Here is a 23194-nt window from a genome sequence, read left to right as displayed (position 1 = left end):
AAATGGGCTAAAAATAGAAACAAAACCATGACACAAACATAATATATCTTATGGGATTCAATAACTAAAAAGATAAAAAATGAACTGAATTACAATGTACCAAACCAATGATTTTTGAAGAACAGAAGAAGTTGAAAGAAAACATAGGGAAAATCACGGATAAAAGCACACACCCTTTACCTCAAGGAAGAAAATTGGAAAATCATCCATCACCTTCATTTCGCACATATCCTAGCTATGCTTCATATCAAAGAAAGCATGTTATAAAATAAGCAAAATATGTCATTGTTCATGTCTACCAAGTGTAGAAAGAAAATATAGGGAAAATGAGATCAGTCAAAAGTGCATGATTTACCTCTGGAAACTGAATTGGAAAATAATCCATCACTGTCCAGCAGATATCCTAGCTATGCTTTATATTGATACACCAAGGCTACCAATGCTCAACTTTGAACATATTTTGGGTTAAATGAATTGAACCTCAAAAGTTCGCAACAGTCTCAAACTGAGGCTCAATAAACTTCTTACAATTGCAAGAAAAAGCATATACATATACAGATTATACCCATATAATCACACATATGTATAATATTATACATATGATTTTGAAAAACTGAGAATCTGTATTTAAATTTGAAAACCCTCATCTGTCAAAAAAATGTCAAAACACCCAATGATTGACGTGAGATATTACATTGGCCCACTAGATGATACTTCCAGAAAAATGGATTGTGCATTTTAGCTTTTTTTAGAAGAAAATTAACAGAAAATACCAAATTTTGTAGTGAATTGTGATCCATGACTTGAATAAAAAACATTCAAGACATTGCAAGAGAACCATGATGTAGAGGATGCCAGCTTATGTATGGATATCATGCTTTTTACATTTCCATAATAAGGCTAGAGTTTTTAAGAAAAAAGCACGGTCAAGACTCCCAATCGACCCCAGAATCAAGAATCCTTTTTCAGCGTCCATACTTCTGGAACTCCCACTCACTGTTATCTGCAAGAATCCATATATAACAGATGTTAAAATTAAGTTCCATTTCTCAGTAGTATTGTTTTGTTGATTGGGCGAAAGAACAAGAAATCTTGCATGACGGGTGTTTACTAGAATACCCGGAAGTTTTCAGAAATTTCTAGACTACTGCATAGAAGTAGATTTTCTGGATTCCTGTACTTAAAAACTTTGGGTATTCTAGCAAGTACCTAACAAGCTAGAGGTTTTTTGGTTCTCTTTTTCAAAAAAAGAAATCAATCTAACCAAGTGGGCAAACTTGTCTGGTTTTCAGCCACCTGCTAATGCAATGGAAGTGAAAAGCATGATTGCACACACCTATGGAATAAAATAGGAAAATTTTTAAGCAAAAATAAACCCTGACAATGAAAGTACTACGAGCTCAATGAGTATGAAATACAAGTTCGCAATACTCGGTTGCATTCTGTCTGCCATAAGAGTTCAATAGGGTTCACAAATTACATACCCCAAGCAACTGTACATTCCTCGCTTGTTGCACTTGCTTGATTTGCTTGACATTCAATACCTAGGTTTAGTAGAAATCAATAATCTAAGTTTTCACAGTAATAGGAAAAAAGCTATTCTATACTAAATAGTAACTATTAGAGCTTACATAGATCCATGATATGATTCCTGCAGATAGCACAATTATCCACAACTATATCTGTGCATATTGATCAATAACTTGGTTAGCTCTTGAAATAATGATGAATATGAAAATCTTCCAATTATATACATTATGAAACTAGACAAGAACACATACAAACCAACAGAATTAATGCCAATTTGACTATAAATTATACAAAGCATGTGCATATGATATTATCAAGAGAATAACTCTGAAATACATGAGTTTCTCTTATTTTCCAAACATCATCGATCAACCCTTAAAGGAGCAAATCTGTATGCAAATTTCATTTTTTTTCTCGATTATATGTGCTATTGAGCAATTAATGGTTAATTTATCATCTTTCTCTCTCTTTCATGCCCTAGCAATCAGCCAAATGCGTTTGGACAAATAAAGAAAACTCAAAGAGGCACTTGGAGCAATAAATAAAAACTTGGGTATTTTGGAGTTTTTCCATATTTTTCTATTTAATCCCCCCTGTTCCCAGTCTGTGGAAGTCATAATTTATGTTCAATCAAAAATTAATGAGGTGCGTGTGCTAACACCCATTGTAAACACAAAGTGACACCCATGCTAATATATACAAGGAACTTAGCAAATAATTTCTGGAAAATCACATTATAGTTACAAAAGTAGGTGATAAAAGTGTGATGATCTCATTAACAAGAGTCAAAATATAAAACAGATAGATACATTCAACTGAATCTTCTAAGCTCTGGCTTCTTAGGCCTCTCATAATCTAACATTTGGGAACAATGTGAGGAACCATGTTTCTCATCAAAAAACATGCTAATCATGACATAAAATAGAAATTTTGAACAATCAATCATAAAATAGAGACTTCTCCATGTCAACGCTTGTAAATGTCAGGAATAAATCTCTGGTGGAGGAGATAATCCAGTAAGAAAAGAAGAATATACATTGCCAGGTATGAAATAAACCCTGTGACATAGATGAGTGAAAAGCACATGTAAAAATGTACATAGGTAAGGTTTATTTACATTATATTGAGGCCATATATGTAAACATCATCACAAATCTTCATACATGGATATTTAGAAATAACTAGATCATTGAGACATGGAAACATGACCACCAAAACAGATAAAGAGTCAAGATATTTGACATGAAATGAAAGTTAAAGAGTGCGTCTCTAATATCAAGACAAGGGTTATCAATGAAATAGAAAGGGAACGTAGGGATTAGAAGATAATATCAATTAAAAATGGTTCTGCTTTGCTAAAATAACAACCAAGAACAATTAATCAAACATCGATCATTTGTCATTTGTTTTCTGTCCAAATCACAGCATAGGCAATAACTTGAATATAGGGAAGCGATCATCACATGCATGCTCTTGAGTTTACACCAAGTTAACAATAGATGCAAATGTGGAGGCATTTTTTAAATATCCACATAAGCTATAAACTATATTTGATGAATACTTAGTTATGATATTATAAGCCAGACACTGCAACCTGGAATATTCAAAACTAAGGAAAGACTAAAACTGTAAACATCACATTAGACAATCATCAATCGTATGGGATCTTAGGTGATATCAAGACCCAATCTTTAATATGTGTCATCATTCACGTTTTGTGATAAACTGTGAAGTTATAAAGGCCACTTGCATATGAACAAATAGGGATCCAGGGCAAGAAATTTCTTGGAACAACAAATAATATAAATATTGAATGCTAGAATAGAAATGAATGCATATTTTGGCACAAAAACAGAACGGGGTTGGAATTAAGTGATGAATGATTAGAAACTTGAAAGATTGTCGGGGAAACTATGATTTTTAGCATGAACTGATCATGAAGTGTAAATGAGAATTCTTTTGAGAAAAGCCTTTTGAGTACCTGTGTGTATGCGCATGTGGATATTGGATGGATAAACCATAAATGGAATGATAGAATTGGATATTGTTATGCATCTATTGTTATGCAAACGTGTAAAAGTGTCTGTTTGTGATTCTTTGTGATAATTTCAAAGGATGAATGGAATGATAGAATTGGATATTTGCACACTCAAAAATGGTTTAACAGGCCAAGGTTTACATTATATGAAAATGTTTTGAAAAGAAGATTAACAGCATTCCATTTCTTAATCACAAAAATCTTGGGACATTTACTGATTCGAAATTCAAATAGCATATTGTGTGTGCTCTGAAAGGATGATTCTAGTGACTCAAACACAGCCTTTCGAATAAATAGATGATTCTTTATGCACGTAGAGATGATCAGTGATGTTCCACAAAGCATCACAAACAGACACTTTTACAACCTCAGAAAAAAAACCTTTATTGTTTTTTCACTAATTTGTCTTTACTATTTTCCTACTGTACAAACAGAGATACCAAAATGTCAATTTCTTTCTTTCTTTTGTCCCCTTGCTCTCTATCTCACAAACATCAATCCTGAACAATGGGTTCTATGTACGGCAAGAAGGCCTATTGATTGTATTCAACCTTACCTCATTGCTAACATGAATACTACCTCTCTTAGAGCCTTAACACTCCTTCACACTCAATCACGCAACCTATGAATTGAAGTTTCATAATGGAATCAAAATCAGCCAAATATAAAGGCATGTAAGGTATGCAAGGAGGGGCTAGCAGAGGAAGACTATCACTTGTTTTTTACATGCAATTCATGAAAGTTATGATAACATATTAAGAGGGGGTGATGATTTGAGTGTCACACTAAAGAGAACACCTAGAAGGTTGAGCTCATATGTGGATGCCTTATTCACACATCGAGATTTAGTGCTTCAAAGTATGAATATCCTTTCTTAGGAAGGAGACACACATCAAGATAACTTTTGTACCTAGGTCCCATGGGTCAATATTGGCCTCTCTATGGACGCTAAAAATATTTATCCATCTATCTATCTATCTCTTTCTTTCACTTCTTTCATTGAGATCTTTCACATACACCGCGTATCTCTTCCATCCTGTCTATTGAGTTTTGATAGCTAAATCTTGATTCTTGATGCGCAAAAGCTTGAAAATGACAACAGCCTATTATTTTGAAAGTGAACATATGCTGTATACCACCGTGGTATACAGAATCTGGGACTCCTATCTATTTCACGTAAAAGATGGGTTGCTTGCATCAAAATTGCTCAAAGGTTGTTAAAAACACATTTGCAATCGAGACAAAATAACAATTCAGTCTTTCTCGTTTTCTTCTTGCATGCTTATTAGGATCATGTTCTTTTTATACACTGGCCATTACCATTACAATATTTGTCACTGTTAAAGAACATGATCCTAATAAGCATGCAAGAATAAAAAGAGAAAGAACGATAGGATTGGAAAAATACAACGATACCGAACAATCATGGTCGCAAGAGAAAACAGAAAGCAAAATACAAGAGAGGATCAAAACACCAAAATATATATATATATGAAGTCCAGAGGAGATATCAGTATAAACGTTCGGACGTACGCACCCCAAGCCCAGAGCGAAACGGCATTCCACTTCTTGATCTCGAAATGTTTGTGACGTTTGGGAACAGCGGAAGTAGTGGGGGAGGATCTGCTGGAACCTTCTCCTCTTCCTAAGTCTGCCATCGCCACGGGGGGACCTCCTGCTTTTCCTTTTCCTTCACCTTCGCCTTCACCTTCACCTTCGCCTTCACCTTCTTCTCGCTCTTCCACCAACGCCATGGCGCTGCGTCTGTGTTAGTGCGTTGGACAAACAGAGAGAGAGAGAGAGAGAGAGAGAGAGAGAGAGAGTGTGTGTGTGTGTGTGTGTGTGTGTGTGTGTGTTGTATATAGTCAGTCGGTCAGTCGTGGTGGACATAGTGTCGACATTGGAAGTCCGCTTCTTTTGGTTTCACACCTGCCCAATCCAATCCAATCTAATCCGTCATAGCAACCATTATTCAAAACCACCCACCTCTTCGGAGCTTCCTTGCCCTGGGCGGGCAGGCGGGCGGGTGTGTCCGAGTGTTTTTATGTGTGTGTTGTTTCTTGATTTATTGTCTCTCGATTTATCAAGGAAGCCCGTTGTGGCAGAGGAGGGTTGTGGCGTTCTCTCATCAAAATCGTCGGTCCATCAATCACAAGGCAAGAGAGAAAGCTGATGACGATAAGCCATGCTCCAGAACCCCTATGTTTCGCCCATAAGTCTCTCCTTCTACAAAGGTCTCCCTCCCATTTCTTCTCCATACACCATTTGAGCATCGCCTGGGAAATCTTTGCTTGATCGCATGCTTTGTACTTCTATTATTAGGACATGTTTTTCTCTTTGTCAGAAAAGAACCTATGACGTAAAATTGGTTGGCGTCAAACTCTGCATATAGTGCATGCATTTGTTAGGGATTATATGCGCCATATTTTGAAAGACACAATCGCCATATATTTTTCGCTCACTTAAGAAAAAAAATTCACGAAACGGTTGTTTGGAATCACACTTTGCACACAATACAGGCCCACTTAAATGCTTTGTATTTCAAAAATACCCATTTACCTCATGTTTCGAAACTTTTGTCTTTTCATATAGTTCCACATGGGATATGAAGCTTATGAATGTTTGCAACCTCTAATAAGTTTGACATTTACCAATACTCTACATGGATATGTGTTCTACATATAGAACATGTGTTTGTCTAGTCACGTGCCTGGAATTTCTGAGAAAACATTCGGTAAGTGTTTTTTCAAGTGTGAACAAGAACCCACAACAAGAAGGGTGATGCATTTGCCATTGGTTATGGTAGAGCAATGAGGTGTTGGGTATAACTTGATTTATATTATTGTTATTAGTTCTTTATAGAGTTTATTTTTTCTATCTTGTGCCTTCTTTGTACTTTTACATGGTATTAGAGACTTTTGCCTAATCGTTACACTAATTAAGAAATATGTTAGTCTTAATAAAAAAGATAATTACTATATAAGAAATATGGTTTCTTATATAGACACCTAATCGATACAAGTAATACGTTAGTCTTAATAAAAAAGATAATTACTATATAAGAAACAATTTAGATCAACATATGAAGCTTTTGCGGCTTCCACGGTTACATGGAGTGGAGAGGTAAGTGTTTTTATGTGTTGATATATGAATTGGTCTGTGCCATTAGGGAGTGAAGTCCTCTAATCCCTTAGCTCATCGTAAAGAAGGTCGCCCCTTAGGACTTTATAGTAACCCTTAGAAGGGCAAAACTCCAATATATGTGTCGTGTTGGCCCCTTAGGAAAAACTCGAAGAGTAATATAATTGGGCAATATGAATAAAAACGCAAAACTCCAATATATGAGTCGTGTTGGCCCCTTAGGGAAAACTCGAAGAGTAATATAATTGGGCAATATGAATAAAAACTCTTGCATGATAATTCTAAATTGCCTCTACGTAGAAGTAGATTTTGTACTACATAGGGATATTCTAGTTATTACTTACAAATCTAGGTGATGTTTTTCCTAAGTGAAATCAATCTCACTAAACTACAAGTTCGTATGCTTTTCATATGCTTGTTATGTCATGCTAGTGAAAAGCATGATTACACACATATATGGAATAAAATAGAGAAACTTCCAATAAAAATAAGTCTTTATAACTACTTTAAACTTAATGGATATGAAGTACATGAAACACAAGGTTCCAATACTTGATTTCATTCTATATCTCGTTAGGGTTCACAAATTACTTTGAGAAAAGGTCAAGAGAGAGATAGGAGGTTTGGCAACTTGAAAGTTTGACAAGACAAACTTCACCCTATGGAAGAATCATATTGAGGACGTTTTAATTCAAAGAAAGCAATGGAGGTCAATCGATAAGAAAGGACCCACAAACATTGTGGAAGAGATGGTGGATTTTAATGGAGGATGAAGCATTTCTAGGGAGTGAAAGGGAGATTGTTTATGTGTTTATTAATTTTCAGATTTGGAGAGTGTTTTCCTCTTTTCTTTGTTGTAGATGATGGGGAAGAAAACTGTGAAAATCTATATCACTTTGGTTCCAGGCTCTACATGTTGCTAGCAGCAACATAAATTTTTTGACAGCAAACATTGGAACTCATTGGCAAAGTTGTATTCAAATTGCAGGGAGAGGCATTATGTGACATATGACGCTATCAATTTGCATCAAAATAGAAGAGATGTTGAGCAATATAGGTGGCATAACTACTTTGATAACGCCCAAAAATCCATATTCAGTTTGTAAAAAGATGGGGTTTTTTGAACCCAGTGTTGTTGAGACTGCTAAAGCTACACAAGCGTTCAATACTTCTCTAGTTAATTATGTTGCAATTTTCTTTGTAACAGTGGACTATTTTGTATATTGCCTTGGGCCATTTTATGTTAATACCAATGGAGGATATTTTTATGGGTAAAAAAGAAAGGACCCACAAATATGATTGACGAATGCATGTTTTAACATATTGATTAGTAGTGCTCTTTGGTGTTCTCCTCTCGTACACATGACATATATTTTATTCTATCAAATTTTCATTGTGTAAGAACTACTTGTCTAGTTATCTAAATGTTTACATGGTAAATTGTTGCTTGTGTATTACCTTTGCGTCATTGTTCAAGAAGATTCGAGGCATATGCATTGAAGAGATCCAATATGTTGTATGTATTTTATAGGTTGAATGAAGATGAATATGCAAACTTTGTAACTCCATCAATGATTAGAAAACCATACTAATTGCCAAGAGTTATGCATAAACCCTTGACATTGACTATAGTGAGATTTTTGCTCCCATAGGAATATGTCTAACAATCACTTGATGTTCCCCCAACCTAATGAGGGCATACTCCTAGTATCACCAAGTGTGGCAAGGGGTCATTAGCTATAGTCAATTTGCTTGAGGTATGAGCATAAAGGAGTAGGAAATTAGGGTGCATGTCGCGTTTTGGGTAAGAAAAATATGCGGGGTTGAGTTGGGAATAACGAGGAGGTTGAGATAGTTCGTTGACTAGAAGAATGAAGCAAGTGGTCCACTCAGAGCTTAGCTTAAGGGTAGGGAAGTTTTCATAATAGGGTGTGCCAAAGGTTAGATGTGGGATGTATGTCATTTGTATTGAGACTCTGAGACATTGTCTGTGGGATTGCCCTCAAGCTCAAAAGATCTAGGATAGAGTGACTCGCCTCCTTGCGGCATGTGAAGTTGAAGGAACAGCCTCGTGGAGCGCTGCGGCATGGATTGGTCAAAGGGTGGACGGACACCGTCAATACGGATAGTTGGTGCTATGTATGCACGAGAGGCAAAATCGTCAAGATCCGTTTCAAAAGAGGCTTGCAACCCGCATCCCCTAGGTTTCCAGAAATCTGGATGCTGATTGCAGGTTTCACCTTGTGGTACATATGGAAAGCGCGTTGCCTCAAGGTTTTCCAAGGTACGGTACGACCCCCGGAGGAAGTGATCATGGACATATGGTCCGCGATTATCAGCTGCCTACGAGGGCAATTGGAAGAGATTTGCAACCACTCCAACGACGTGATCTCTGCCCGGTTGCGCTTTTGGCAGAAATGGAGGAACACACCTATGGTGATGCAAGGCGAGAGTGGCCCGAGGTGGAATTACCAGCCCCCCCGTTGGTTGTTTCCTACTCACCTGTCACCCTCTCTTCGTTGTAGACCCCAAGAGCCAACTCGTACTAGGCAACATTGAAGGCCATCGCCTTAGATATAGGTAGCTTCTTACAGTAAGTTAGGTCGCAAGGCATTGTAAGTAGGCTGATCTTCTTTTACTTGATCGGAGGAAGACTCCTCGATGTGTGTATAAGTCTCCTTGTAGACTCTCTATGTAATAATCCTTCCTAACTAATGGGAAAGTAGCTTCATTTTGAAAAAAAAAAAAAAAGAAGCTATAGAAATCTAGAGATATTGTTTGCATAAAGCTGAAGAGTTAGGAGTAAAGACATGAAGTTCACCTTCCAAATTTACTATACCAACTATGGTGTTCATATTGAAAAACAACATAAAACTAAAGTTTTGTATCACATGCATTGACGCAAACCATTCTTGTGAAAGTGTTCCATGTTTGCAAACATATAACTTACATAAGGAAATAGGCAATTCCAAACTTCTAAAATGCTCCGTGTTAAATTGGAAAGAAGGCACAAATGTAGTGTGGGAAGAAATTGCATGTGAATGAAGGGAATTAATAAAAACATGAAAAACTAATTTGTGCACATTACTTCTCATGTAAGGGGGACGACGGACTAGAAGTGATGAGAGTACATGTGATTGAGAGGATAATATTTGTAGGTGGAATTTTTAAGCCATATCATAAGGACAGAACTATTAATGTACATGATCTCAAATAGAAAAATAAGCATTCCAACCTTATAATGAAATCAATTGAGACTCATTGCTTGAGTGTTCATTAAGGCTTCAAAGCATTTAGCACACTCCTTACTGCTCCATATTTATGCAGTTGTATGGTAAACCTTTCAACTACTAATTGGGGTAATTTTCATTGGATAGGTATCTTTAAAGTGAGAATGGTTATTGTACATCAATTTAAACATGGAAGTTATTTTTTATGATGGTAATGTTATTTTAGTTGAGTTTGTTTTTTTGGAAAAAAAACACTACTTCAGTCTTCACATTAGTTAGCAAACAAAATACAACAAAGTTCAAACATTAAGATCCACATGGACTAACCTAAGAGGGATCGATATATACAACAACTCCAAGAACATCAACAAATTCAGCAAAACTCACATTGTCCTCCCCCCCCCACAAATCATGTCATAATCCCCACCCCCTCACTTACAATAAAATTATCCCACCTACTCTTTTACAACAAAGTTATATGGGAACACAACTATGGTAACTTACTTGTAAGTTGTACTGCAACTATACATATTTACATTTCCTATACTACAATTTGTTAGTCATACAATACACATTGGATATCTCATCATTTTGATTTGCAATACTTTCTCCATGGTGTGTTTCGTAAACATCTTTATTGAGGATATATCTCATCTGCTCATAATCCAACCTCTAATATATGATAATGGACCGTGGTAAGGCAAGGATTTATAAAGCCATTATATTGAGATAGCAATGGATTCAAAAGTTGGCTTGCACAAAACCAACCGTTTGAGGCAAGAATTTTATATGATGATTATTGTACTATAGATACCACAATGTAAAGGAAAGATTTTGCTAAAAGCAAACTTTGCCTTTTGTGTCCACTAGATGTGACGAGACCATCGTTGATCTATAAATATAATTTGTGCTCCCATCAACCATATCGTGATATTCGACTTTTTTAAGACATGTTTACCTAAAGTTCTTTATCAGTTATGATGCCTTGCAAAGAACTCAACGTATTTAAAGGCAATACTTTTATTTATGTCAAAATAATATTTTTATAATACTCGAACACGCCAACGTACATATTAAAGCATTGGATACACTGACTCTCTTGATGAAGAGCGTGTGGTAAAAATACAAATTTATGATAAGTTTTGATTTAATGTGTAGAAAAAGTTGCTTTTGCAAAAAAGGAAAATATTTCCCCTAAAGGTTGGATATTACAAAACAAATGTGCATGAAGATGGCAATGTATATTATACTTTTCCATGGTCAAAACTCATAAGAGGAGAGACCCATCTACCCCGGCACACTATATAAAGTGCCAAAAGTAGGTTACAAAAACACATTAGACATATAAGAGGTCAAAGTTCTTACTATTGTGTTAACATGAATAAAAGCTTGTTCCAACAAAGTTCCCTTTTTGCCTGTTTGGATGTATATCGGTGGTGGTACATGATCAATTGGTGTAATAACCAAGATCTTTATACTAGAGCGATCTTCTTACCAACCATCTCTCCGGCGTTTTTGTAGTCTTTAGTCTTTTTCAACTTGTTTTCCCCTTTTTCCTCACGAACAAACCTTTTGACAAATAGTCCATGTTGAATATACATTCTTAAACATCCATTAGTCTCCCTTTTTTTGCATTGGATAGATAGTTTTCAGCTAGAAAAACCATCCGTCTTCTTCCAGTTTATCAATGGTCTTCTTGTCGATAAACCACTTCCCTTTGTCGATTGGGTTTCCGTCTACTTCTATCAAAATGTATCTATCTGAGTGGAACCGCTCAAACAAAAAAAGAAAGCGTTCCATTCTTGATTGAACTTGGTAAACATCATTATGCTAGCTAGCATATTATGCTACCCGTGTAACTCTATATGGCCACCTATCATGCTACCTTCAATTTAACACCTCTATCATGAGGCATGCGTATAAGATGACTATACATTAAACATTTGGTTTGTTGCGAGGTAGCAAAGAAATTTGTATGAAGACCTCCAAGTATCATAACTAATCGAATTCTCAAACAAAGTTCATCGCCAAATATTTTGAATCTATGCATGTTTTTATCATCTCTTGCTACTTAATGATAGAGGTGAAGATAGTCATTGCATAAATTCATCTCTATTGTTAATGTTGCTTCCAAAAAATTGTCCCTTCATTTAATGGGTCTTTTTCTTTCCAATCCAAATGGCTTTTTGAATCATGCAAAATACTCTATTTCCTATCTCTTCTCTGTTTGTCTGTCTGTCTGTCTGTCTCTCTCTCTTGGTAAAAGCACACAATTATATTAATTGTATGTAAAATCCACTTAGTTACAACACTTCTTAGTCTCCTATACTTATCGTATGCCTATGTAGGGAGAGGGACGTTTTGTAATGCTACTAAAAAACCTGAATATGCATTTGAGGAAATGATCCCCACATGCTCTAACATCCAAAAATTCCACATGAGAATACCTTTAAGCTTCTTTATATAGGCTTTCACCCCATGTCTATTATCAAATATGAAAGCATTATGCATATTCCAATTGTGTTGTAGACCCCAATAACATAAAAATTGGAACAATATCTCCATCTCATCATTTGATCCATTTTGAACATATTGAGAAAAAACCCATTGTTGAGGTCTCAAACAACAACGGGTTAAAACTTGCCAAATGTCTGATAAGTACTTCCAAATGGTACATGATATAGGACATTTAATGAAACCTATGTGTACTATCCTCCAATGGAACAATGCAAAAGAAACAAGTGCCTGAACCCTAGTCCTCGTCTCTTTAAGGCCAAACCTAATGGGAGCCCACCAATCATGACTCTCCATATGAATACCTTTGCACGAAATGGTATATGGGAATGCCAACCACGTTGTAATATTGTCCACCACCTTGCATCTGACTTACATACATTCCACACCTTTGTTGCTTTAGGACATAGCCAAGATAATGATGTCATCGCATGATGATACAATATATTTGTAGTGACCTGTAACAAGCGTGTACTATCTTGTAACCGCCAATCTAGCCAAGGTGCAAAATTGGTTTTCAATGGCAAAGATCCTTGCAACAATGGTATATCATGTAATTTCTCCCAAATAAATCCATAATTTGGGGGAATACATAACCATCTCTTGGCATCTTCAAAATCTAACAACCTTTGAGATTCATTATCAACCACATCTTCCAAATGTACAATCCCCAATCGAAATAAACGATTGAATTGAGATCTCAACTTCTCTTTCCCATGCCAAAACAACACTCGAGAAGAAACACGCAATTCGTTTTGTAATGAATTACAATATTCTCTCTCTCTCTCTCTCTCTCTCTCTCTCTCTCTCTCTCTCTCTCTTGTAATTAGCTTACTGTAGTGGTAAGTTGTTAACACTACAAGCACCGTGTCTTGGGTTGAAAACCCAAATTTCTCACTTCTCTCTATTATATACTTCATACATATCTCTTAATTCACTAGATGCCACTGTGGAATGTAAGGCTCTCTCTCTCTCACTCTCTCCCAACATGGTGCCTTCAATAGTCAATAAGAACTTCAATAATTTAGTGCATGATATAGTTAAAACTTAAAATTGTAATTCAATCCTACACTTTTTTTCATGATGCAAAAATAATAGAAGAATCAATTTATTTTTTATAGGTTATATAATCATCATTGAGATAAACTCGAATGGGGTTTGATGATCTACATAGCATACATATTTGCAAGATATAATGTTGTGAGACTTGATTGTTCATGCCTCGAGGTATAATCAATCCCCAAGCTCTATGCGATCACAACTTAAACGTAAAAACATGCATAATGACTAAATCTTATATAATAGATCATCCATAATACATGTAATCTCACCTAATCTATCTTCTATTGTTCTAATTATTAGCATTGTCTTTCTAAAGGGCAGTAGATATCATTTTCACTCATTGATATTGCACAAACACAAAAGAAACCCATTGCTCAAGAATTGTATGTATTAATTTTATTTTAGAAATCTAGTTCATGACCTTGGGATGATATAAACAATCATTTGCCTAAGCTTATTCTTTCACATTGTATATTGTTAGAATAGAAAGTGAATTATTAACTCAAAAGTGTGAAATCTTTGATAAAATATAGGGAAAAGTACCAGGATACCCCTGGAAGTTCTTCTATTTACCAGAATGCCCCTAGAAGTTCCAAATTTATAAAGTGTATACTTACTTTATAAAGTGTATTTTTTTGGATATAGGGGTAGTTTGGTAAATTTGAAACTTCCAGGGGCATTCTGGTAATAGACGAACTTCCAGGGGTATCCTGGTACTTTTCCCTAAAATATATTGTATACAATATAGTTGTTACCAATTGAATTTAGGAACACAAGTTTCAAGAAATTAACATATCCTTGCTATACTAGAATGTGAGATATGAACTTAGAAGCATGTGATACTTGATGAAGTATTGTATAATGTATTCGAATTATCAATTGAAACGTCATAAAGCAAAAGGTGTTGCACCACTCAATGATTGTCTAAGTTAAAGAATAAAGATAAAGAACAATATGGTCCACTTGATTAGAAAATGGGCCAAATATAAACAATTACCCACCCCATCAAAGTTAATATTGATTATACCCTAGTAAATTTGAGACTATCAATTTTACCCCTCCTAAAAAAAGTGATGCTATTAATGTTAATATGCCAAATTTAGTCAAATTCTCTCTTTATAGGCACAATCACATGTTGCACTCTCTTCTCCAAAGTCATGAATACTCTCACTTCTTTATCCTAAAATCACTACTTTCGCCCTTCATTCCGTGGAACCCCAACTCTCTCTTTCTCTTTCGCTCTCTCTCTCTCTCTCTCTCTCTCTCTCTCTCTCTCTCTCTCTCTCTCTCACTTGCAACTCTTCACACTTCCAACCATTGTGTCTCCCTAATCAATGCATTTGAGCTATAATTAGAGTTTGAGAAAGAGACATGTGATTAGCAATAATTGTTGGATGACCCATGGGTCATTTTTTGGAAAATTGTTGTTTCATATAGTGCAAGAGACGTGATATATGGTGTATCAAAGATATGCGAAAATAAGGATTTGAATCCATGTGCCTTACATAGACAACCTAATAGCTTAAGATTTAAAGCACCAATATCTATTTTTTGGTTGAGAATCAAGGGTAAACATTTATGCAAACAAAGTTGTATGTACATGTAAAATACCGTGATGTTTTGGAATAAATTTAGAGAATAGAACACATAATCAAAGTTTTTGATTTTTATTTATAATTTGTAAACATTAATAGTGATGCTCGTATATGCATCCACTAGACCTACTTCCATTAGATATTTTAATCATAGCTCTCTTAGAAGCTCGACATGACTTGAAGATAGAAAACCATTGATTCTTCTATGTACTTCAAACTTTGATGTTAATATAATGCAATAAAAATTAGACATTTATCTTTGAAGCTCAACAAAATATTGGAAACTGATCATACAACCATCATCCAACAATCTCAACTGTTGTTGCATGGTAGTTAACCTTGTTATTGTTAGAACTTTGGTCGTGTTTCCAAGTTATATTGACGGTTTGTCTCTCGTTTTGTTCATCAACATCCATTTGTTTATATCGACACTCAGAGCTACAAAATGCTCGATCACCTCTGCAAAAGTTTCCATTAAGTCAGGTCAAACAATTGCATTGTTGCAGCGAGAAATAAAGCATATTGATCCAATTTCATTACAAATTGTTTGAGGTGTTTATATTATGGCTCTTTAGTTTGGGAGAAGGGAATGATGTACGTCTTATGTTTGCCAATTGATGTGATATTTTTTTTGTTATCTAGTTCAATAATTTACCTTGACCTTGTAAACAAACCCTCAACTACTAAGTGCACAATAATGATATATTAGGATCTATTTTTGAGCATAAGTTATGTGTAACTTTCCTTTTGGAAACCCAACAAAAAGCTCAAATAATTGTACATCAAAGTCATGACAAAAAGAAAAGAAAAAAAGGATATCATTAAAAGAGGCAACTAATTTATTATTTTCCTTTGGCTTTTCGTCGCTTGTGTGTGTGTAGGGCCTAGGCTATCGGTCTCAAAAGCGATTGAAGGAGGTAAAAAAAAGGATATCATTAAAAGAGGCAACTAATTTATTATTTTCATTTGGCTTTTTGTCGCTTGTGTGTGTGTGTGTGTGTGTGTGTGTGTGTGTGTGTGTAGGCTATTGGTCTCAAAAAACGATTGAAGGAGGTGTGTGCACAATATTGAACCATGCCACCTTCCACCTCTAAGGAAACCAAACAAAATAGGCAAAACCCCATTTAGTTGCTCTTGAGTGTCCATGTACTTGTGGGCTTTTACATATGAAAACATTGGAAATTAAGAATGGTAAGCTCATGGGCCAATGGTATGTGGTTGACATCAATTTATGTTCCGAAAAGAATGCCTTACTATGAGGTTAAAAGTCTCGAAATGTCCATGTTCCCATTGCCTATAACATAACATGCCGGAGTAAGACAAATGACCATGTTCCAATTGCCTATAACATATCGTGCAAGTGTAAGACAATATCGATCCAGCACAAGGATTGACGCATCAGAGAATAAGATGAATGGAGATTAGGTTTCTAAGCATGAAGAGGTCTTACTCTACTAGGAAAACTTTGTGTGTGTGTGTATCCCTTAAAAACTCTACCTAGTCAGGTATGCAGATCCTCGCTAGCTAGCTAGTAAATGTGATGGAGCTCGAGTAAGTCGTGTATGTCCTAGGGTTCCTTGGACCACACCTAGGTAGTGAGTGATGCGAAGCTGTGCAAACACATGTACGAAGAACGAAGCTCAAAACGATCGTGCCGGACCTTAGTTAGGTAGGGTAAGAAGCGATGCGTATAGGTAGGTTCCAAATGGAAAACCCGACAACAACGAAATGACCCGAAAAACACACACGAGGGGATTTGGTTGGTTACCTATACATGTAGAGGTCAGTGTGGGGGGTAAGGGGCCGGGTGCACCAGAAGCATTCGCCGAAGCTGGCCGGCAACGAATGGCTACGGGCCATCGGGCGGGGGAAGGCGATGGGCGGAGGAGGCGGAGATGCCGCGGTGAAGAAGATGGAGCGGCACCGGGCTGCTGCCCCTCCTTCATGGCCGTGTGAGTGTCTGCGGGCTCTACCTCCATCTCCAATGACCGGCCGGCCCCCGTGCCGGCCAACACCTGCCGGCCTGCCGGCCCCGGCCCCGGCACCTCCTCCTCCAATTCCAGCAGGAGGTGCCTTGGCTTGATCCGCCATATCCTGAGTATGAGGTGCTCCTGCAGGAGGTGCGTAGGATGAGGCGGCAGCCCCCTGTGGGGCCATGCTCATCCCTACTACCGCAACCAATTTGTCTCGGGTGAGCACATCGTCAGTGAGGGAAGGGCGACGAAGAGCTCCTGCTAAGGAGGAGGCCTCATGATGGCCTACGCTTCTGTTCTCGTCTTCTTCACTGGGAGGATCCACGACGATGATGCTAAGGCCCACAGGGCTGCAAGATTTGGGGGCCGGACATGGAGGCGGCGGAATTAGGAGGAGGAGATCATCACCATCCTCACCATTATCATGGATCCATCTGTTATGAATCTTCTGATTATCATCATGAACAGCAGCAGCAGCAGCATCAGTAGCAGGACTAAGATTGTTGTATCTCACACCTCCACACATCTCTCTCACTCTGTGTTTCTTTCTGAGTATCAGGTGAAGAAGAAAGAGGAAGGGGAGCCTCTCTCTCTCTCTCTGTCTCTTTCTCTCTGTCTCAGACTGTCAGTCTCACTCTTCACTCTCTTTTTAATAGGATCACCATCGCCCTCTCCGTTAGATTTAACGTCCGTCAAACTCTCTCTGATCTTTTCCTCCCTCGCTCAATTATTCCACACTTGTAGGTCTCCCATGATTTCACACTTCCTTTAGGGAGACAACACTATAAGAGAGAGAGAGAGAGAGAGAGAGAGAGGAGGGGCCCTTGAACCGTCCATTGGGCTCCGCTCGACCATTCATTCGATCCATCGTCCCCGCATTTGACCATGTAACACTCACTCGTATATGTTTCTCCCTTTTTTATATATATACATTTAACGACAAAGCGTAGTGGTTCACATGTCAAGCATTCAAATACATGGTGGCCACCCCATGCTCATCCTCGCCACCTCGGACAACTATACTGCTCGAGATTCTCTCTCTTTCTCTCTCTCTCTCTCTATCCCTGAACATAACATCCATTGTCATCAATCGATGGTATCTTGTTCCTCTTGCAATCCTCTATATTACCTCATTCTCGCTCTTTCTAGATTAAGTAAAATGTTGAAGCCGTAAATTCGGTTAGGTCTTGTTGTTCTATAAACTCTTATGTCCTCATAATAATATAGAAGAAACCAGACCATGCATTCTCTAAAAAGGTCAAAACTTGATAACTCTCCCTTAACTCGGCACCACGTAATAATTGTGTTAAAACGATCACATGAGTGACGTATGTTTTTACGATTTAATGAAGTCTATGCATGATCCTGCGTCGTAAACCCGATTAATGGTAAACGAATATGTTCGAGCTAACAAGATTTTGCAAGGTGTGTTGAAGGATGAGTTAAAGAAACGAAAAATCATCAAGAGATGCCCAAGATTGTTGATGGAATGTACAAATCGAGAAGAGGATATGATAAAAGAGTGGTAAAATGTGATTCGGAAAATTTGAGTATCGTTGAAAGTGCTTTCCATTCTTGTAACTTACTTTAATCCAACATTCATAATTGATAAAATTCGACCTCACACAAATATTAACATCTTTAAGCTTTATTCCATGGATTAGTCATTAGAAACCTAACACGAGCACTTTAGTGAAGGTACACATCACGTCAGGTCTTCCCTCATGTGCTAGAGACTATGTACCCCCACCATGGTTCCATAGTCGCATAATGTTGAGCTACTTGTAATACATATTTTTGACAACTACTAATATTTATAATTAGTTGTTTTAAAAACAATGAACGAGATGGCAAGAAATTGAGAGACATGTATGTAAACCAGGGTACCATGCACAAAGAAAAGCTTGATATTTTTATTTTGTTCTATAGACCCACAAGCGATAGACACTTGAGGGCAAATGCAACTAGTTTGAAAATTTGGCCAATTTATCATTACTTAATTGTGTGATTGTGTGTGTGTTCTTTTTTTTCATCTCTCTCTCTCTCTCTCTCTCTCTCTCTCTCTTTGCGTTGGGAACTTTTCCTCTTTATAGAGATCGAGCAAGAGTGGCCTACACTTTTTTTTGCTTACATGATTGCAAAACTGCCACAAGAACAAAGCAACAAAAGCGAAAAATCACACACAAACTAACCCCATTCTTTGTGACTATTGTGTTGTAACTTGTTATTATGAATAAAGTGCAAGATTTCAAAAGATATTTCGGAATCTCCCACATCAAGTGTGTTTGCTTTTTGAATTCTAGCAAAATAGTCTAGTTGGGGTGGGGGCCCCCCTTAATAATAAAAAACTATGGGTTGTCTCGTAGAGGTACTAATAAAAGTAAAATCCGTCCACAATATATTGAAAACAAGCACCTTTGCGGTTCCATTACCTACTTCAAGTAGGCCTTCTCTCTCATCTTCGTTTTTCTTCAAACATCGATTTTCAACACATCTTGATAAAATTTGAAAGAAGAAGGCAAAATCTAATGCTTTCAATTCAACTTATCAATTTAGTTCACAACATACGCGTGTCATTGTATATGTTCTCTGTCGTTTATAAGCATGAATCCATGAGTTATTTAATGCCTTTTAATTTTGTTTAGGGGGATGCAAGGGACTTCTAGCTTTGATGCTATTGTGCAATGTAGGCATGCACACAAATGTACACACTCAATCACATAGTAGATGGTACATGACCCTTCTTCACTATTATTTCGTAGCACATTGTGTGGGGCATTTACTTTTTTTTGTGGCATATTACGTAGCTTGAAATTCACATCTCTTTGACACTAAACATATACTCAAGAACATTTTCATTACAATATACTTGATGTCATCATTATAAATATTGAGTGATCAAATCATTCGACTTATTACAATAATGAAAGTGTGTATGAATTGTCATCTACACCAACACTATTAGACTACATACTGTGTATGGGAGTTCAAATATATTATACATATATATATAAATACATATGCCTTCTACATAACATGCATTCAAGGCTTCGATTAAAGAAATCCCTTATCTTTCAATTTTGTATGGATAAAATACATCATGTCTGTATTCAATATGTGAATACTCCCTTTCAATTGCACCCTTAGAAAAATGGAACTATAGAACTATAGAACTTAAAAACTTCCCTTCTGTTGAGCCCATGTGCTACATACCACATTTATGGATGACATAACCCCCCCACCCTTTCGATCTAATCATTGTGCACCATATGGTTATTGTTTATTGTTACTTGTGGCACGGGACCCTTGATCTAAACTTGACCAAGGCTAGTTTTACCTTTCCATGATCACACTTATATATATATATATATATATTGCTATGTAGCTATACTTTCTCACTGACATATCCAAAAAATACCCCCAAATTGTGTTTTAGCACACGTTGTCTCAATTTGTTTGGCACCAATCACCTTGGAAATGTTTAGTTGTTCAAAATGTATAATATATAAGGTTTATATTTAGTTGACCCATTTCCATCCCTTTGTTAATTGCTACCTATCAAGTATTTCCTTATATAAATACAACATTGTTAATCAATGATGTTATTACTAGTTTATATAGATTGAGTAGATACTTGCATTTCAACCATTAGAAAATAGTAGACACTTACATATGATTAAATTCATTAAATTGACAATTTCCTTGCTATCATTCTTGAGTCCAATCACTTACATGGAGAAGAAGAATTGCCTTCATGTTTTTCATTGTGAAGATGAAATGAAATGCTTGTTTAAAAGAAAATAAAAATCTATATTTGTTGTTTAAAGAAGGGATACCTTAACATATTTCCACATTATAAACTCAGATTCCCTACTCTTATCGAGGCATGTGGTGCCCTAAAGGAGAACTTGTGGTAGGCCCTCACTTTTCTTAGTTGATTTTAGTTATACCTACGTGCACACATGTGAATAGGCAAAGACTTGCAACTCGTGCAAATTCTATGAGGCAATTATATAGGAACAATTTGCGTCCACTAAAAAGATGTTGATAAAAAAGACACCACCACAAAAAGTTTAGTGCTTAGAAAGTTGACTCACCTTTAATTAAAAGTAAGTTCTCTCACATGATCGATTCATGAAATTGTTGAGGTAACAAGTCACAAATTTTGATGCCTACTAAGATCAAGTGGGAGATTCTAAGAAGGCTCAGAGTGTGATACACTAAAGCATCTTCAATATCACAATCAACACACATTCACATGTAAAACATTCAATTGCATATCTACTTTGATGTTTAAAGTTCATGACACAATCAAATGCAATGGTGATGTAAACTTGAAATAATTTTTTGCTAACACAATTCTAGTTTTCATTACAATAAGGTAATTTCAAGTATTCCACTCTTTTTCTCATTAGTGCAATTTAATGGCAATGAATGTGTTATGACTCCTTGTTGAGACTATTAATAACCAAATTGACATAATTGAACATAGATTAGAGCACAAAAAATCATTAAGAGTAAAATTAACACATTTGACCAATGTTCATGTATATTTATACTCATTTCCCTCCAAGTTAACTTGAAATCAAATACAATGGTGATGTAAACTTGAAATATTTTTCGTTAACACAATTCTAGTTTTCATTATAATAAGGGAAATTCAAGTATTCCTCTCTTTTTCTCAAAAATCTATGTAGTGTCAAATTAGTGCAATTTAGTGGCAATGAATGCATTGTAACTCCTTATTGAGACAAATTAATAACCAAATTAACATAATTGAATACAAATTCGTGCACAAAATATCATTAAGAATAATATAACACACATAACCACTAGGTTTATATATTTCTGCTCATTTTCCTCCAAGTTATGCTTGTGAAACAACAATTGGGCATCAATGATTAATTCAATGATTTTACTTATTAATCAACCTTTGCAAGAGGCAACAACACATTACTATATTATTCTAATTAAGTACCGATTGACTTTTAATAAAGGGAAATGGGGATTTTCTTCAGTCTCTTGGTGAATTCTTACCATTACTGAGGTATTGATAAATTTGGGTAGGAGTACAAGTAAAATGTATTGGTGGTTGGCAGTGGGCACGGCATAACATTTTGTCATAATGTGTCATAATGCATCCACCTGCCTTAACATTTTGTTTGGTTGATTTAAAAGAAGTTTCATGATTGTAAAGTGACAATACAAGGAATTTTAGACAAGAGCGAAAGTTTCATGAATGTATCATTCAATACGACACTTCTATGATTACTTGAAAGAGTGGAATTTTGAACCATTCCACTCAAGAAGATGTTTGCATTAAAAGCATTAAGATATGCCGCTCAAACCGAAGTAGTGCTGATACTTAACTTTTCCCATACATGATACCAACCAACATACCTCACAATTTCCAAAAGTTACAAAACACCCCTGGTTTTCCACACTCCAGCATATTTAGTAGTTCCATGGGTATACAAGTTACAAATCCATTGGTTGCTAAGTAGCCGTAGATGAGTAGGTTAACTAAACTTCATTGGTTAGGGGCAATTTTACCTTGTTATTTTAGCAAATAAATTAATCTAAGAAAGAGATATCTTGGCCAACATGCAAAATTCATGAACAGCTCATGAGTAGGCAATTTGCAAAACAATAGCTTTAACACAATGGATCACCTCCATATAAAGAGAAAAGATTTGGATGATCCAAATACGTATGTGATTTGCAATAAGGCAATATTTCCAAAATTTGATTGTGTACATCACATTGGATACTTTAATCAAATAAATTTGTTAAAAAGACTTATCAATATGAATTGGCTGCTAGACATAGCACTCCTATTAAGCCTCCTATAGCGATTCAATATTGCAACAAAAAATTCGTAAGAAAACTATGCAAACACAATTTGGTTCTTCATTCTAACTTCATAGTGATGACAATGGCTATACAAGGAGTGTGTCCTGGTTTTTGGTAGAAACAAAACTCTAAAAGAACAACAAAATAAAGTTCGTAAAAATAATATGCACCTATATCTTGTTTCTTTATGTTTTCTTCATATACGAGGTTTGTCCCACAGTTTTGCTAGAAACAAAACTTTGAAAAAGTATTGCATCA

At 36.2% G+C, this 23194-nt stretch overlaps 2 protein-coding genes across 3 annotated transcripts; both read right to left on the bottom strand.

Annotated features, from left to right (window-relative positions):
* Positions 1 to 603: 603 nt before the first annotated feature.
* On the bottom strand, positions 604 to 5384 carry LOC147858437 (uncharacterized). Of its 2 annotated transcripts, XM_087327530.1 has the most exons (5): positions 5106 to 5376; positions 1632 to 1682; positions 1485 to 1544; positions 1265 to 1336; positions 604 to 1003 (listed from the first exon to the last, which is right to left on the bottom strand). In XM_087327530.1, the coding sequence occupies exons 1-5, from the start codon at positions 5320 to 5322 to the stop codon at positions 966 to 968; spliced, it is 438 nt and encodes a 145-aa protein (XP_087183656.1). In that variant the 5' UTR covers positions 5323 to 5376; the 3' UTR covers positions 604 to 965. The 2 variants fall into 2 exon arrangements, with proteins under 2 accessions (XP_087183656.1, XP_087183657.1); XM_087327531.1 differs by lacking the exon at positions 1265 to 1336 and having other exon boundaries at positions 5106 to 5384.
* Positions 5385 to 15163: 9779 nt separating this feature from the next.
* LOC147858436 (uncharacterized) lies at positions 15164 to 17712 on the bottom strand. The gene is made up of 2 exons (XM_087327912.1): positions 16879 to 17712; positions 15164 to 15569 (listed from the first exon to the last, which is right to left on the bottom strand). The coding sequence occupies exons 1-2, from the start codon at positions 17607 to 17609 to the stop codon at positions 15410 to 15412; spliced, it is 891 nt and encodes a 296-aa protein (XP_087184038.1). The 5' UTR covers positions 17610 to 17712; the 3' UTR covers positions 15164 to 15409.
* Between the last annotated feature and the right edge of the window lie 5482 nt (positions 17713 to 23194).

This window comes from Azolla caroliniana, unplaced genomic scaffold (assembly GCF_043228905.1).
Source record: "Azolla caroliniana isolate FFs.n. ecotype wild unplaced genomic scaffold, voAzoCaro1.0.p SCAF_11, whole genome shotgun sequence".
Lineage (NCBI taxonomy): Eukaryota > Viridiplantae > Streptophyta > Polypodiopsida > Salviniales > Salviniaceae > Azolla > Azolla caroliniana.
Note: the sequence above shows the minus strand (reverse complement) of the source record. Positions and strands in the feature narration are given on the sequence as shown.

Bases quoted from the DNA above. Each gene is read 5' to 3' on its own strand.
- LOC147858437 (XM_087327530.1), bottom strand. From the start codon at position 5,322: ATGGCGTTGGTGGAAGAGCGAGAAGAAGGTGAAGGCGAAGGTGAAGGT. The intron at 1,545-1,631 runs GTAAGCTCTAAT...TACTAAACCTAG, and splicing joins GAATCATATCATGGATCTAT to GTATTGAATGTCAAGCAAAT. The intron at 1,004-1,264 runs GTTAGATTGATT...GGATTCTTGCAG, and splicing joins CAGACAAGTTTGCCCACTTG to ATAACAGTGAGTGGGAGTTC.
- LOC147858436 (XM_087327912.1), bottom strand. From the start codon at position 17,609: ATGTGTGGAGGTGTGAGATACAACAATCTTAGTCCTGCTACTGATGCT. The intron at 15,570-16,878 runs GTAACCAACCAA...AAACTTTTGCAG, and splicing joins ACTGACCTCTACATGTATAG to AGGTGATCGAGCATTTTGTA.